General features: G+C 63.6%; 3 protein-coding genes across 3 annotated transcripts; 1 reads left to right on the top strand and 2 right to left on the bottom strand.

The window, feature by feature from the left end:
• Positions 1-6,081: 6,081 nt before the first annotated feature.
• SELENOH (selenoprotein H) lies at positions 6,082-7,144 on the bottom strand. Its single transcript, XM_021524753.2, has 4 exons — positions 6,734-7,144; positions 6,513-6,658; positions 6,329-6,442; positions 6,082-6,254 (listed from the first exon to the last, which is right to left on the bottom strand). The coding sequence occupies exons 1-3, from the start codon at positions 6,889-6,891 to the stop codon at positions 6,342-6,344; spliced, it is 405 nt and encodes a 134-aa protein (XP_021380428.2). The 5' UTR covers positions 6,892-7,144; the 3' UTR covers positions 6,082-6,254; positions 6,329-6,341.
• Positions 7,145-7,389: 245 nt separating this feature from the next.
• Positions 7,390-9,594, bottom strand: TMX2 (thioredoxin related transmembrane protein 2). Its single transcript, XM_021524752.3, has 8 exons — positions 9,361-9,594; positions 8,911-8,971; positions 8,639-8,752; positions 8,428-8,504; positions 8,247-8,353; positions 8,095-8,160; positions 7,857-7,986; positions 7,390-7,755 (listed from the first exon to the last, which is right to left on the bottom strand). Exons 1-8 carry the CDS (start codon positions 9,547-9,549, stop codon positions 7,621-7,623), a joined length of 879 nt encoding a protein of 292 aa, XP_021380427.2. The 5' UTR covers positions 9,550-9,594; the 3' UTR covers positions 7,390-7,620.
• Positions 9,595-9,775: 181 nt separating this feature from the next.
• Positions 9,776-11,882, top strand: MED19 (mediator complex subunit 19). The gene is made up of 5 exons (XM_021556016.2): positions 9,776-9,974; positions 10,260-10,516; positions 10,590-10,686; positions 10,767-10,861; positions 10,985-11,882. The coding sequence occupies exons 1-5, from the start codon at positions 9,776-9,778 to the stop codon at positions 11,045-11,047; spliced, it is 711 nt and encodes a 236-aa protein (XP_021411691.1). The 3' UTR covers positions 11,048-11,882.
• The last annotated feature ends 327 nt before the right edge of the window (positions 11,883-12,209 follow it).

Consider the following 12,209-nt stretch of genomic DNA (forward strand, 5'->3'; position numbering starts at 1 on the left):
CCGCCCGGCCCGCTCCGCTCCGCGGGTCCCGCCGCGGCGGCGAGGCGAGAGGCGAGGCGGGCGCCCGGTGCGGCGGCGGCGCGGGTCAGGCCGGGTCCCGCCGGGCGGCGCGGGGCGGTGTGTGCGGAGCGCGGCGTCGGTCGGGTCCCGCCGTGCGCCCGCGCCGCTCCCGCACCTAAAATGGAAGTTGGTCCGGCGGGCGGGGCGGGGCGGGCGCGGGGCCGCCCCCGGCGTCAGCAGCCGCGACAAGGACGGGCGGGACCGGGGCGGGGCCGGGGCGGATGTCCCGGTGGGGTCTGGCCGGAGGACGGTGTGTTCTCCGCGTGCTCCATCCTGGTGGGATGTGCCCCAGCGGTGCATGTTCTCCAAACCGGGGTCTGCCCTCAGATGGGCTCCACCTCGGGACCATGGCGCCCGGGAGCAGACCAGCTCCTCCTCAAGGTCCGGGTCTGCCCCGGCGTGGTGCACCAAGGGGCTCTCTGGGACACCCCCGGAGTAGAGCCTCCTCCGGCCGGTCCCTCTGGAGCGGCGGGAAACCAGCTTACCCTGTACAGGGCAGAACTTGCCCAGAAGGGAGATTCCCTGGCAGGATGGGCTGCACTACGTCCCCGGGAGGTTAACCCGTTCCCTCCCTCTGGCCCTAGGGAGCAGGTGCTGGTGGGACTCCAGCCACAGCTCATCCTCTGTGGTGGAGGGTTTCCCCTTCCCGGAGAGGCAAGGAAGTAACGCCAGGCCAGCCCCACGGCGTGTTCCGGGCTGCTCACCTGGGAGAAGTCCAAGTCCCCCGAAGGTGTCTGACCGGGGAGAACCCTGCCTGCTCCTGTCTGCCTAACTCTCAGTGAGATAATGATAGAGGAAAAGAGCTGGGGACGGTTTTGGGTGGGACAGGTGATTCCTGGGGTAAATATGCACTGGGAGGCAGGGAAGATGTGATAACAGCCTGCGGATGGAGGTGTGAAGGAGGTGATCCAGAGCTCTGTACGGATTGCTAAAGGTGGTGCAGAAAGGTGTAATGAGGTGAAATGGGATTTGATGCATAAAAAGGGAACATCTAGGGAGATGATCGGGGCATGGGGACCCCCAAACCCTCCCTGATGTTTGGTTTGTAAAATAGACCATCCAACCAGCTGGGAGCAGATGGAGAGCTGGTCCACATGTCCCAGGGAGGAGAGGGTCTCTCCATTCCACAGCAAGTGAGTGAGACCTTCTCTCTGCATCCCTTCATCCTTGTTGTCACCCAAAATGAGCAAACTGGATCCCCTCTCAGCCTTGTACCTTGAGTGAGAACAGCTCCCAGATTAGAAATAATCCCCATCTGCCCTCCCTTCCTCTTGGCCCACCACAAGGAGGAAGGTGAGTGTATTCCCTGAGTCTCAGAGACAAGGAAGGAGAAGAGGTGCTCTCAAAATTCCTTCTGGGAGAAAGAGTCCTCGTTCACCTGACACCTCCCAAGGGGCAGCTCTCCCTCAGGGAAAAGGCATCAGAAACACCTTGCTCCTCCATCCCAGCACCAATGACATGTCCTTTGAGGCCTCTGCCCGGGCAGTTGGGGCAGCAGGGGCTCGGAGGTTCATGCATGGTCCTGGCCCAGTCACACCCTCCCTATGCCCTCTTCAAAGGCTAAAGGTGCTCTTACAAACACGACTCTGACGCTGGGCAAGTGCCTCCTGTCCCCAGGATGGAGCTGCACAGGGCTTATCCAGGCTGGCCCTGCCCCAGCCCTGCCCTGACAGCTGGAACACCCGGTAGCACATGCTTACTTTGGAAGGCAGGCTGGACCCTGATCCTTCAGCTTCAGCTGGAGGATCATGCTCTTGTTTGACTATAACTCCTGGGGCAGAGGAGCCTGTCTCACTGCGTTCTGGGAAGAAGAGAGATGTGTTCCTAGCATGGGAAAGTTTCCCCTCTTTTACAGTAATTGCTTGTAATAACATCTTGCACATCCCCTTTCATCCTACAGCTGATGCCTTTCCCAGATGAGACGCCCAGAAGTGCAGCTGCCACCGGAACAGAGCAAGACAATTTGTTTACAAGGCAGGCCCGTGCTCTCGGCGGCCGAGGGCAGGAGGAAGGGGAGGCTGCTGGCTCCAGGTCCACGCAGGCAGCTCAGGGGATGGCCTGCATTGTTCCAGGTCAGGATAACAAGGCCCTTCCGCAGCCCCTTTCCTATGGGAATCCTGACGGGTTGTTGGCCCTCCTTGCACGAGGGGAAGTGCGGCACCAGGAGGGGGGAGAAGGAGGGAAGCGGGCCTGAAGGAGCTTTCCAGCTCCAATTGGAAGATGCCAGGCCACAGAGCAAGCCTAGAGCCCACCCTGCCACCTTCCCAGTGCAGCTCCATGTGCTTGGTGTTGTCCCTGCTTCCCACCAGCCTCCCACTGTGCTTGGGCTCTCTCATGCCCACAGACCATCCTGCTTTCAGCCTAGCTGCATCCTGTCATGCCCTCAGACTGTCAAATTCCTGGTACATCTTTTGCCCAAATGTACACGTGACTTAAGCATGCACAGAAATCTCCTTCCCCCCCAGCCCCACAAGGATCTATTGCCACTTACAGTCTCTTTCTTCTCTCCTTTCTCAGTGCCTTTCCCAGCCTCAGATCTTGCCTTCATCCATCCCTTTTGCCACTGTGCAGGGTCCAAGGTCCCTCTGGAGAGCAGGGACTCTGAGGCAGGTCCTGCCCTGCAACACAGGCAAAGGCGACATAGCTGAAAATGATCCCGGCTATGAGAATTGAGAAGGGAATTTCCTTTCTCTTCCAGAAACTGGCTCAGAAACTGCTGATTTGAGGGCTTGGGAGACACTGTAAAGACAAGATTTGTCCTGTGAGGAGGCCTCCTATCAATAGCAGAGGGAGCCTGAACAGGCAGCACAGTTTAGGCCTTGCCCTCACTTTGCAGTCAATCCCACCAGGAGATAAACCCTGCTGGACATTCCCAACCCTCTGAGTCACCCAGGGTTTCGACCAGCCAAGGGCCAAGGACACCAGCTGTGCTGCAGGTCTGCAGCCTCTGATCACCTGAAGATAGACAGAAAGATTCAGGGTCTGACACGATTTACAGTGAAAACTGCAATCCCATACTTTCCCCCAGGAAAATCTGGTAGAAGAAATGGAGTTTAGAGAGAGGGGTGAATGGGACAAAAGGCTGCTGGTGATTTTTCTACTCTGTGTTATTTGGCTTTGGATACTAGTAAAAATGACACTCATAAAAGGCCTCTTTTGTGTACCTGCAAAGGGAGTGGTTGCTCGGTTGCCAGTTGAGTATCAGTGAATTTTAAGGGCAGACGAGGCCACTGGTGGTGGGGGGGGAGCAGCGCTGCAGCTGTCGGGGTACAGTGGAGTGGGGGCTTTCCCTAACAGGGTTACTGCTGAAACATTAACCCCCCTGCTTGCTGGAATGTGGCTGCCCCCTGTCCCACTGTGGTCCCACTCACTGTCACAGGGCACTCCATGGCATCTGGATCCATGCACTCCCAGTGAGGTCAGGCTTTCCAGGCGACAGCTCCGATCATTGTAATTCCACAGGATTGCAAGGGGTGGGGGAGGAAACATCTCTATTTTCCTTCTATTTTTATGAGCATATGATAGCACTTTGATATGAAATTACTTGTTTTCTGCATCCCTTGGTATTCCGGGCTGGGCTCCAAGCCACCCGGGGGCAGTGACAGACTGCCAGTGACCTCAAAGGCCTCTGGCTCAGGCCTGGCACCAGCCACTTTCTTCATTGGTTTGTGTCCATTTTGCAAAAACGGAGAAGAAAAACCACCCTCACATGTCCAACCAGATGAAAATCCCTCTGCAAGACCACATTTGAAGACTTTGTAGATTTAAACTCTACGGCGACATTCAGGCTCCTGTCCTTCTGCAGCTCCTGAAACTTCCACCCACTTGGGTTGTTTGTAGGAACAGCCACTGTCTCCAGGCAATGGGGATGGATTATAATCTTTGCTCATGTGTGTGGAGTGACTGACGCAGATTTTTGTACAATGGGTGCTTTATAACGTGGCAAAAAACTTTCAAACTAAGTGGGCAGCATCGCTTGCTTGAAGGATGCCTTCCAAAGCACCATCAATCCTCCCCTTCAGGAGCCTGGGGCACAAAAACACCCTTCCTCACACGCGAGGGCCCAGTGGAGTCTGAAAATCCAAACCAAGGTGGAGCCCTTGAACCCAGAGCTGCTCCAGACAGCAGATGCTCCAGACAGCACCTTCCCCATTATCAACCCCGTGTTCTTCAGTGCCACCGCTGCAGTGACCATAAGCGGCCCTGGCCTGGCTGTCGTGTCCGGGCCCGATGGTGATGAGGGAGGGACGAGCACCACCACAGGCGGCGGCGGCACCCAGGCTGCCCTCAGCGCGGCCGCCATCGCACCACAAAACACGAGCGGTGCCTCCGGCCCTGGGCAGAGCAGGGCACGGCGGCTGGGGAGGGCTGCGGAAGGGGTCGGGCACGGCAGGCGGGGCGGCGCCGAGCCCCGCTCCCAGCGCTCGCGGCGCCGCCCCGGCCGGGCCGCTCCCGCCGCGCCGCCACAATGGGTGGGGCGAGGCCGCCGCACCACGTGAGGCCGCGGGCGCGAGGCGAGGGCGCGCAGGGCCCCGGTCCCGGTCCCCGCTGCCCGCGGCCGCGCTGCGAGCTCCGGACTCACCCCCGGGGCGATTCGGCGGCGGCCCGAGCGCCCCTCGGCAGGTACGCGGCCTCAGGGCGCCGGCTGTGGCGCCCCCTGGCGGACGCGGGAGGCCGGGGCGGCGGGGCCGGGGCGGGGTCCGGCGGCCACCGGGGGGACAGCACTGGGGCACGGGCACACGGGCCTCTGCAGACCCCGGCCCTGCCACATCCCAGCCACAAGCCATTGGGATAGCGCGAAGAGAGCAGGCAGGCGCTGGTCCCCGAGTCCCCAGCACGACGCTGTCTGTCCCTGCAGGACGGCCATGGGCTCTCCCGCAGCCAGCCGGCAGCTGCTGTACCGCAGCACCCGCCTGCTGCGCACGGCCTTCCAGCACCTCTACCAGCAGCAGCAGCGAGCCGACGTCTTCTGCGATGTGGTCCTGTGGGCGGAAGGTGAGAGGGCAGCACTGCCTGGGGAGAGGCCAGCACGAGCGAGGAGCTGCAGGCAGAGTCTCTGCAATCTCCTGGGAAAGACTGGGGTGAGCAGGAAGGGCTGCAGGGCAGTAACAGCCACTGTTTCTTTGCAGGCGAGGCAGTGGTGGCCCACTGCAGTGTTCTCTCCGTCTGCAGCCCCTTCTTCATGGAGCAGCTGGGCCGGGAGCTGCCCCCCCAGGGTTGCAGGGTGGCGCTGAAGCTGGCGGGGCTGAAGATTGGGGTGCTGCGCAAGCTGGTGCGCTTCTTCTACACTGCCGAGCTGGAGGTCACGCAGGAGGAGGTGCACGAGGTGCTGGCAGCTGCCCGCCGCCTCCGTGTCACCGAGCTCGAGTCACTGCAGCTCTGGGGAGGACGCCTGGTGAGACTGAGACCCCAGCGGCAGCTCGACCGCTCCTGCCTGCATTCCACTCAGGAAGTCTCCACCGTGGGGGCACCTGACTCAGCTGAGCCTGGCAGTGCCAGCTCTGCGGTGTCCCCCCAGAGGCAGCCACACTCTCTGGGGCACTCACACCCCAGCCCCATCGGGCGGATGAGGCTGCGGAAGGTGCAGCACTGGGGGCACTGGGAGGTGGTGCAGGAGGCCGTGCCTCCGGCAGTGATGGTGGGGGATGTGGGGGTGACAGAAGCACAGCCCCCCCAGAATGTGGATGCACGGGAGCAGGTGAGCAAGTGCTCCCCAACCCAGCAGTCCCCCAGTGAAAATGGGATGCAGCAGCATGGGGACTCCCCTGTGTCCTCGCAGGGCTGCCAGCAGGCAGTGCTCCCAGGAACTCCTGGAAGTGACACCAAGGAGGAAGAGGTGGATGTGGGAACAGGGGAACTATTCCTGCCCCCTGGCACAGTGTGCCTCTGGCCCAGTCCCTCATCTGAGTCAGAAGAGGAGGTGGATGTCCTCACCTAGAGGGGGCTGGCTCTGCCTCTCCCCCCACCAGTGCCTGTACCCCTTGGGCTGCATGTCCTTGGAATAAAGGGCTGAAGCTGTGCTGTGGAGTACTAAACTTTATTGGAGATTGGGGGGACAACGGGGTGTGGAGGGAGCCAGGGGTCTGGCAGTGGCAGAGCTGCAACATCAGGGACGGGACTGGGGCAGGTGGATGCCCCCACTTGGTCTCGCCTCTTCATGGACGCTCATGCCGTCTGTGCCGATCCTGGCTTGGCTGTGGAGAGAGGGAAGTCGGTCCCTGTTGGTCCCATCCCTGCCCTATCCCATCCCAGTCCCATCCCCGCTCACCTGGCCAACACCTCTATGCCAAGCTGCTCTTCAGGGCTTCCACTACTGTCTCCGGCTGGGGAAACTTCAGCTTGCGGGGGGGCCCCTTCCCGATACCGCTCCACAGCTCCACGGCTGCAGAGGTAAGGGAGATTATGGGATCAAGGGTGCCGGGGAGCCCCCCGCCCCCCTGCCCAGCACTTACTGCTGCCGTCCTCCTTCACCAGGGACACCTCGAAGCTGTTCCTGCGCGGCGGCCGGGGGTTGATGTCCACGGGGAGGTGCGCCATGGCCCCGCGCAGGGCCGCGCTCACCGCCGCCGCGTTCCGCCCGAACACGCGTCAGCTCTTGCTGCGGGGACACGGCGGTCAGCGACCCCGGGGCACCCAGGGGCCTCACACCGCCCTCGGCGCCTCGGCCGCTCACCAGTGCTCGATGACGACACGGGGGCCGATGTCCCCGGGGCTGCACTCGTCTTGGGCTTGGGCCTGGGCCCGCGCCCGCTTCTGCGGAGCTCCCGCTGTCTCCGGTGCCTCGGCCGCCGCCGGCTGCTGGGCTCCGCGCTTCCTCCCGCGGGGAGCCATCCTGGGACAGCCGAGGCGGTGGAGCCTACGCCGGCTGCAGGAATGCCACTCCGGGGTGAGAAGGGAGCTCAGGTACCACGCTGTCCGGGGAGTGAAAAGTGGGTCCCTGTGGGGACACTACTGTGGGAGAGGGCCCGGATGGGCCAGTCCCCGGCGATGCGCCACGGGGGAAATGAGGGCCCCCGCCGGGATCCCGCTGCGGAGGGCGGGAGGCGGCTCCGCAGGGATCCCGCCGCGGTGTGCGGCTGGGGGGAGCAGGGCGGCGGGGCCCGGGGCAGCAGCGGCGCTCCTACCGGCCGCTGGCCACGTGCGGGAGCGCGCGCCGCCGGGGCGGGGCCGGAACGGGCGGGGCCGAGGAGGGCACCGGAGCCTCCGGTGGGCTCCGGTTCCGCCCGCGCCGCGCCGGCCAATCAGAGCGCGCCGGCTCCGCACGGCCCCGCCCCCATGCGCGGGCCCGGGCCGGGGACACGGACACGGACACGGACACGGGTCACGGGACACGGCACGGACCGTTTATTGTCAGCGATGGATGATGAGCGAGCGTTAACCGAGGCGGGGCCCCTCCTACCGCCCTGCCCGCACGGGGCCGGGGGGCACCGCCGCTTTCCCGGGGCTCAGCCGGGACAAGTCCGCACGGAGAGCGGCTCCGGGCGGGGCTGGGCAGGCCCGCGGGGCCGCTGCCACCAGGCTGATGGTGACATAGTGATGGGCGACAGTACAGGGCAGCTTCTACTTGTCCTTCTTGGTCTCCTGAGCTGCAGCGGGCACGGCTGGGGGCTCCTCAGGTCCCTCCTCCCGCGGCTTCGACTGCTTCTTGGCCTTCTGGTAGAGCTCGTTGAGGTTGAACTCCCGGATCACATTCTCCTGTGGCCAGGAGGTAGCATCAGCACCACTGGGACCTCGTGCTCCCCCCTTCTTCCCAGGCACAGGCTGGACAGAACAGAGGGCTGCAGGGTCCCACCCACCTCAGAGAAGGTCCAGGACACAGCCCGGCCCTTCTTGTCGATCTGCGGTCGCCGCATGATCTCTGTCCCACCCTGGAAGAGGATGAGGGTGGGCAGCTGCTTGGTGAGAGGCGAGGTGCTGACCTTGTACCTGTGTCAGGACAAGCCCACAGTGACCCTCGGGCAGCTTGAGAGGGCAGGAGGGTCACAGGGACTACCCCAGAGCGAGCCTTGCTTGCCCAGGCTGCGTTCCCCACACCTGGTGCTGACGTCCGTGTACCGGCCAACATCCACCTTCCCAAACTGGAGTCCTGAGCAGTTGTACCTGGGCAGGATGGGGACACAGGGCAGTGAGGGACACAGGGGACCACAGGCCCCGTTACCCCCAAGATTCCAGTGGGTGCCACTCACTTGAGAGAGAGGTCGGCGAAGATGGGGGCAAAGGACTGGCACTCACTGGACCAGTTGGCAAAGAACTCAACAATCCACGTCACCCGCTTGTCCCTCTCCAACTCCTCCTGCCACAGGGGCATGGGCTTAGGGGGGCGAGGGCAGAGACCACCAAAAGCCCCAGGGCTGGGGAGATACTCACATCGATGGTCTTGTCACTGAAGTACTTGATGTATTCGGGGCCCATGTAAAGGGGTGGCTTGCAGGTCATCAGGAACACTGGAATGACAGCACCCTGAGCCCCCCAGTGCCAGGAGGGCCAGGCTGGGCCTGGGACAGAGCTCCTCCACCCCAGAGCAGTAAGGGGGAGCCAGGAGAAGGCGGATCTAGGGCAAGAAGACATGCAGGCTCACCTATGCAGAGAGTGAGGTAGAGCAGCCCCATGCGGATGTCAAGGCGGAAGAACAGGATGGCGTTGGCCACTTTGCTGAACATGAAAATATTCCCGATGTGCTGCTCCACGGTGACTGTGATGTGGAGACAGGAATAAGGCATGGGACCAGATGCCCCCAGAAGGCTGGGGGAAACTTCAGGGAGGGCTGGATCTGGTCCTCCAGACACCACCCCGTGCTCCTTGAAGGAGACCCCATAAGCAGCCCCAGCCCCCCAAGTCCCCCTGACTCACTGGAGCGCCGGTTCTTCATCATGACAATGGCGCTGAGGAACATGAGGATCTCCACCTCCCTCTGGCACAAAGAAGGGACAGCATGAGCTGGAAGTGCCCAGGACACCTTGAAGCCATGCCTGGCCTGGCACAGGGACCCGTGGCCGTGCCAGGCCCTACTGTTCCCAAGGCCCTGCCACAGCCCAGAGCCTTCATCCCCCCCGGGATGAGAACAGCGAGCAGAGGGGCTGCCCTGGGGCCACGAGCCGGACCAGAGCCTGGGGGTGCCTCTCGGCTGTAAGGGAACACCGCAGAGCATCGCCAGGGGCTACCGGGCAACTCCTCTCTCAGCCAGGCCGGGGTGCTGTGTGAGCAGGAGGGGAGCCAAGCCAGGGCCGGGGCTGTGGGGACAGGACCGGGGACAGCCCAGGGATGCGGGGACAGGCCCGGGGACAGGCCGCACCGCCTCACCCAGTCAAAGTCACAAGGGTTGCCATCCTCCCGCTGCGAGGGGAGCCCGCGGCAGAGCGGCGGGACCTTGCGCACAATCAGGAAAGCGGCGGCGAGCAGCGCGGAGAGCGGGTAGTAGGGCTGGGCGAGCCATCGGCAGAGCCCGGGCAGCCCCCAGAGCAGCGCCAGCAGCGGCGCCACCACCGCCATCTTCCCTCCGCCCCGCTCACTGCCGGGGGCGGGGCCTCCCGCGCCGGCCAATGGCGAGCGGCGAGGCGGGCGCTCCCGCGCGCGCGGACCAATGAGAGGAGAGAGGGGAGCGGCCAATCAGAAGGCTGGGATGGGTCTCCCTTAGCAACGGGGGGCAGGGGCGGTGTGGGGGCGGCGCTCGGCCAATGGCGGGGCGGGGCGGCCCGGCGCGGGGCACGCCGGGAACATGGAGAACTTCTCGGCGCTGTTCGGCGCGGCCGAGCCGCCGCCCGCCGCCGCCGCCGCGCTCGGATTCGGGCCCGCCAAGGCGCCGGGTGCCGGAACCGCGCCGCCGCCCGCTGCCTCGGCCGCCGCGCCGCCGCCGGGCGAAGACGCGGCCCGCAAGGCCGCCGGCGGCCCCTTCTACCTGCTGCGAGAGCTGCCAGGTGCGGGCGGGCCGCGGGGCGGGGCGGGTGCCGCGCTCGGCCAATCAGCGCGGCGAAACGCGGCCGCGGGGGAAACTGACGGCGCCAGGAGCCAATGAGGTTGCGGGGGCGGGGCCGCGCAACGCGCGGTCCGGTGGGGAAGTGGGCGGCGGGGGCGCCCCGGGGCCGGGGGTCCCGGTGCTCGGGGGCTGCAGGGGGTCCCGGAGCCTCGGCTCGGCTGGGGAGAGGGGCCTGGGCTGCCGTCGGGGCGTTTCCCCCGCGCCAAGTTTTCCTGCGGCCGCACAGGCACTACGGAGCTGACGGGCAGCACCAACTTGATCACACACTATAACCTGGAGCACGCCTACAACAAGTTCTGCGGCAAGAAGGTGAAGGAGAAGCTCAGTAACTTCCTCCCCGACCTGCCCGGCATGATCGACCTGCCCGGCTCCCACGACAGCAGCAGCCTGCGCTCGCTCATCGAGAAGCCGCCCATCTGCGGCAGCTCCTTCACGCCGCTCACGGGTGCCATGCTGACCGGTTTCCGCCTGCACGCCGGCCCGGTGAGCCCCGGGCTATGGAGCCGGAGGGGCGGGAGGGGCCCGGCGTGGTCTGACCAGTCCTTTTTCTCCACAGCTGCCCGAGCAGTGCCGGCTGATGCACATCCAGCCGCCTAAGAAGAAGAACAAGCACAAGCACAAACAGAGCCGCACGCAGGACCCCGTCCCCCCAGGTAAGGCTGCCACAGCCGCTCCCCTGCTCCCCTTCAGCACTGGCAGAGCATCGGCTCATCTGGCGCTTCTGCTTCTCCAGAAACCCCCTCAGACTCCGACCACAAGAAGAAAAAGAAGAAAAAAGAGGAGGATCCAGAGCGGAAGAGGAAGAAGAAAGAGAAGAAGAAAAAGAAGGTGAGTGGCAAGGCCGGGGTGCAGTGCCCAGCCCGTGGACCTCGGAGGGGCGCTGTGAGTTGCCATCCCCAAGGGGCTGCTGCCCAGCAGCTCTCACAGTTTCTGTCTGTCCTTCCTCTGCAGAACCGGCACAGCCCGGAGCACCCTGGGGTGGGCAGCTCCCAGGCCAGCAGCAGCTTACGGTGAAACCACGCCGGTGACGCCCTGGGGATCCCCTGGCCCATGGGAACAGCCCCGGCTGACCCCAGGGACACTGGGGCTGGCCTGTCCCCCCGGCTAAGAGGACACCCCTGCAGCCCCCCAGCACCAGGGGCACAGACTCTGTGGGTGCTGACCTTGAGCTTTTGTACCTGAAGAACCTGGAGCATCAAAGCCTCTTTTTTAGTCACCTTTTAAACTCTGCTGTGAGGAGGGGCTGGTGGCCATGGCTGCTGTGACCCTTAGCTGTCACAGTGGAGCCCCAAACAAAGGTGTCCCTGGAACGTGCAGGTGCCCTCCTTTGGATCCGAAACCTCACCAGCACCCACGATACTTTCCCTGGAGCCTCTTTTCCCATGCCTGGAAAATCCTTACCTTCTGTGGGAGCAGAGTTTGCCTCAAGTTGGAGCCCCCCCAGAACTGGGCCAGGCTCAGCTCTTACCAGACCCCCTTCTCTCTCTCCCTCGGGAGGGGGGGCAAGGCTGAAACCCTGAGGATCAGGAGCCTTGGAGGGGCTGCTCCATCCCTGGACACCAAACAAAGCACACGCACAGCCCCGGGGTGGCTCATTAAATATCCTTTTATTCCTTGTTTTTAAAATGGCTGATAATAATAAAAAACCCTGGCGTGGCTGTGTGGGGCCACGGGAGCTATTGCCGTAGAGAAAGAGTCCGGTAGTGCCGGCAGGGCTTTGGGGACAGGGAGCACAAGGCTCCTTGGCTGTGTTTTTTTGGCATGTGATGAGAAAATATTGCTTTCCGGGGATGCACCTGCCTCTTCCCCGAGCGAGCGGAAATAAAAACACCCCTGCGACAGCGAGAAACCTCCTCGGAATCATTAACAGAAACAAAAAAAGGCAACAAAACCAACAACCCCCCCGACCACAGCACCTGGGGAAAGAAAGAGCAAAAACTGCGGGTGGGGGACACTGGGGCTTCTGCACCAGCTTGGGATGGGGGTGTGGGGTGCTGTCCCCACCTTACCTCCACCCTGGGCCCCCCAGGGGGGCTGGAGGCTGTGGACACCATGGATCAGGGAGGGGAGTGTCCGAGGATGGGTATCTGGCACCCAATGGCCCCCTTCAGGGACGAACAGTGACACCCAGCACCTACCACAGCTCCTTCCATGGGTGCAGGAGGCAGCCCCACGT

This window comes from Lonchura striata, chromosome 6 (genome assembly GCF_046129695.1).
Source record: "Lonchura striata isolate bLonStr1 chromosome 6, bLonStr1.mat, whole genome shotgun sequence".
Lineage (NCBI taxonomy): Eukaryota > Metazoa > Chordata > Aves > Passeriformes > Estrildidae > Lonchura > Lonchura striata.

Excerpts from the sequence above, each read along its gene's own strand:
- MED19 (XM_021556016.2), top strand. The coding sequence starts at position 9,776 with ATGGAGAACTTCTCGGCGCTGTTCGGCGCGGCCGAGCCGCCGCCCGCC. Across the intron at positions 9,975-10,259 it reads CCTGCTGCGAGAGCTGCCAG|GCACTACGGAGCTGACGGGC; the intron begins GTGCGGGCGGGC and ends GCGGCCGCACAG. Across the intron at positions 10,517-10,589 it reads TCCGCCTGCACGCCGGCCCG|CTGCCCGAGCAGTGCCGGCT; the intron begins GTGAGCCCCGGG and ends TTTTCTCCACAG.
- TMX2 (XM_021524752.3), bottom strand. The coding sequence starts at position 9,549 with ATGGCGGTGGTGGCGCCGCTGCTGGCGCTGCTCTGGGGGCTGCCCGGG. Across the intron at positions 8,972-9,360 it reads ACCCTTGTGACTTTGACTGG|AGGGAGGTGGAGATCCTCAT; the intron begins GTGAGGCGGTGC and ends TCTTTGTGCCAG. Across the intron at positions 8,505-8,638 it reads CTACCTCACTCTCTGCATAG|TGTTCCTGATGACCTGCAAG; the intron begins GTGAGCCTGCAT and ends CTGTCATTCCAG.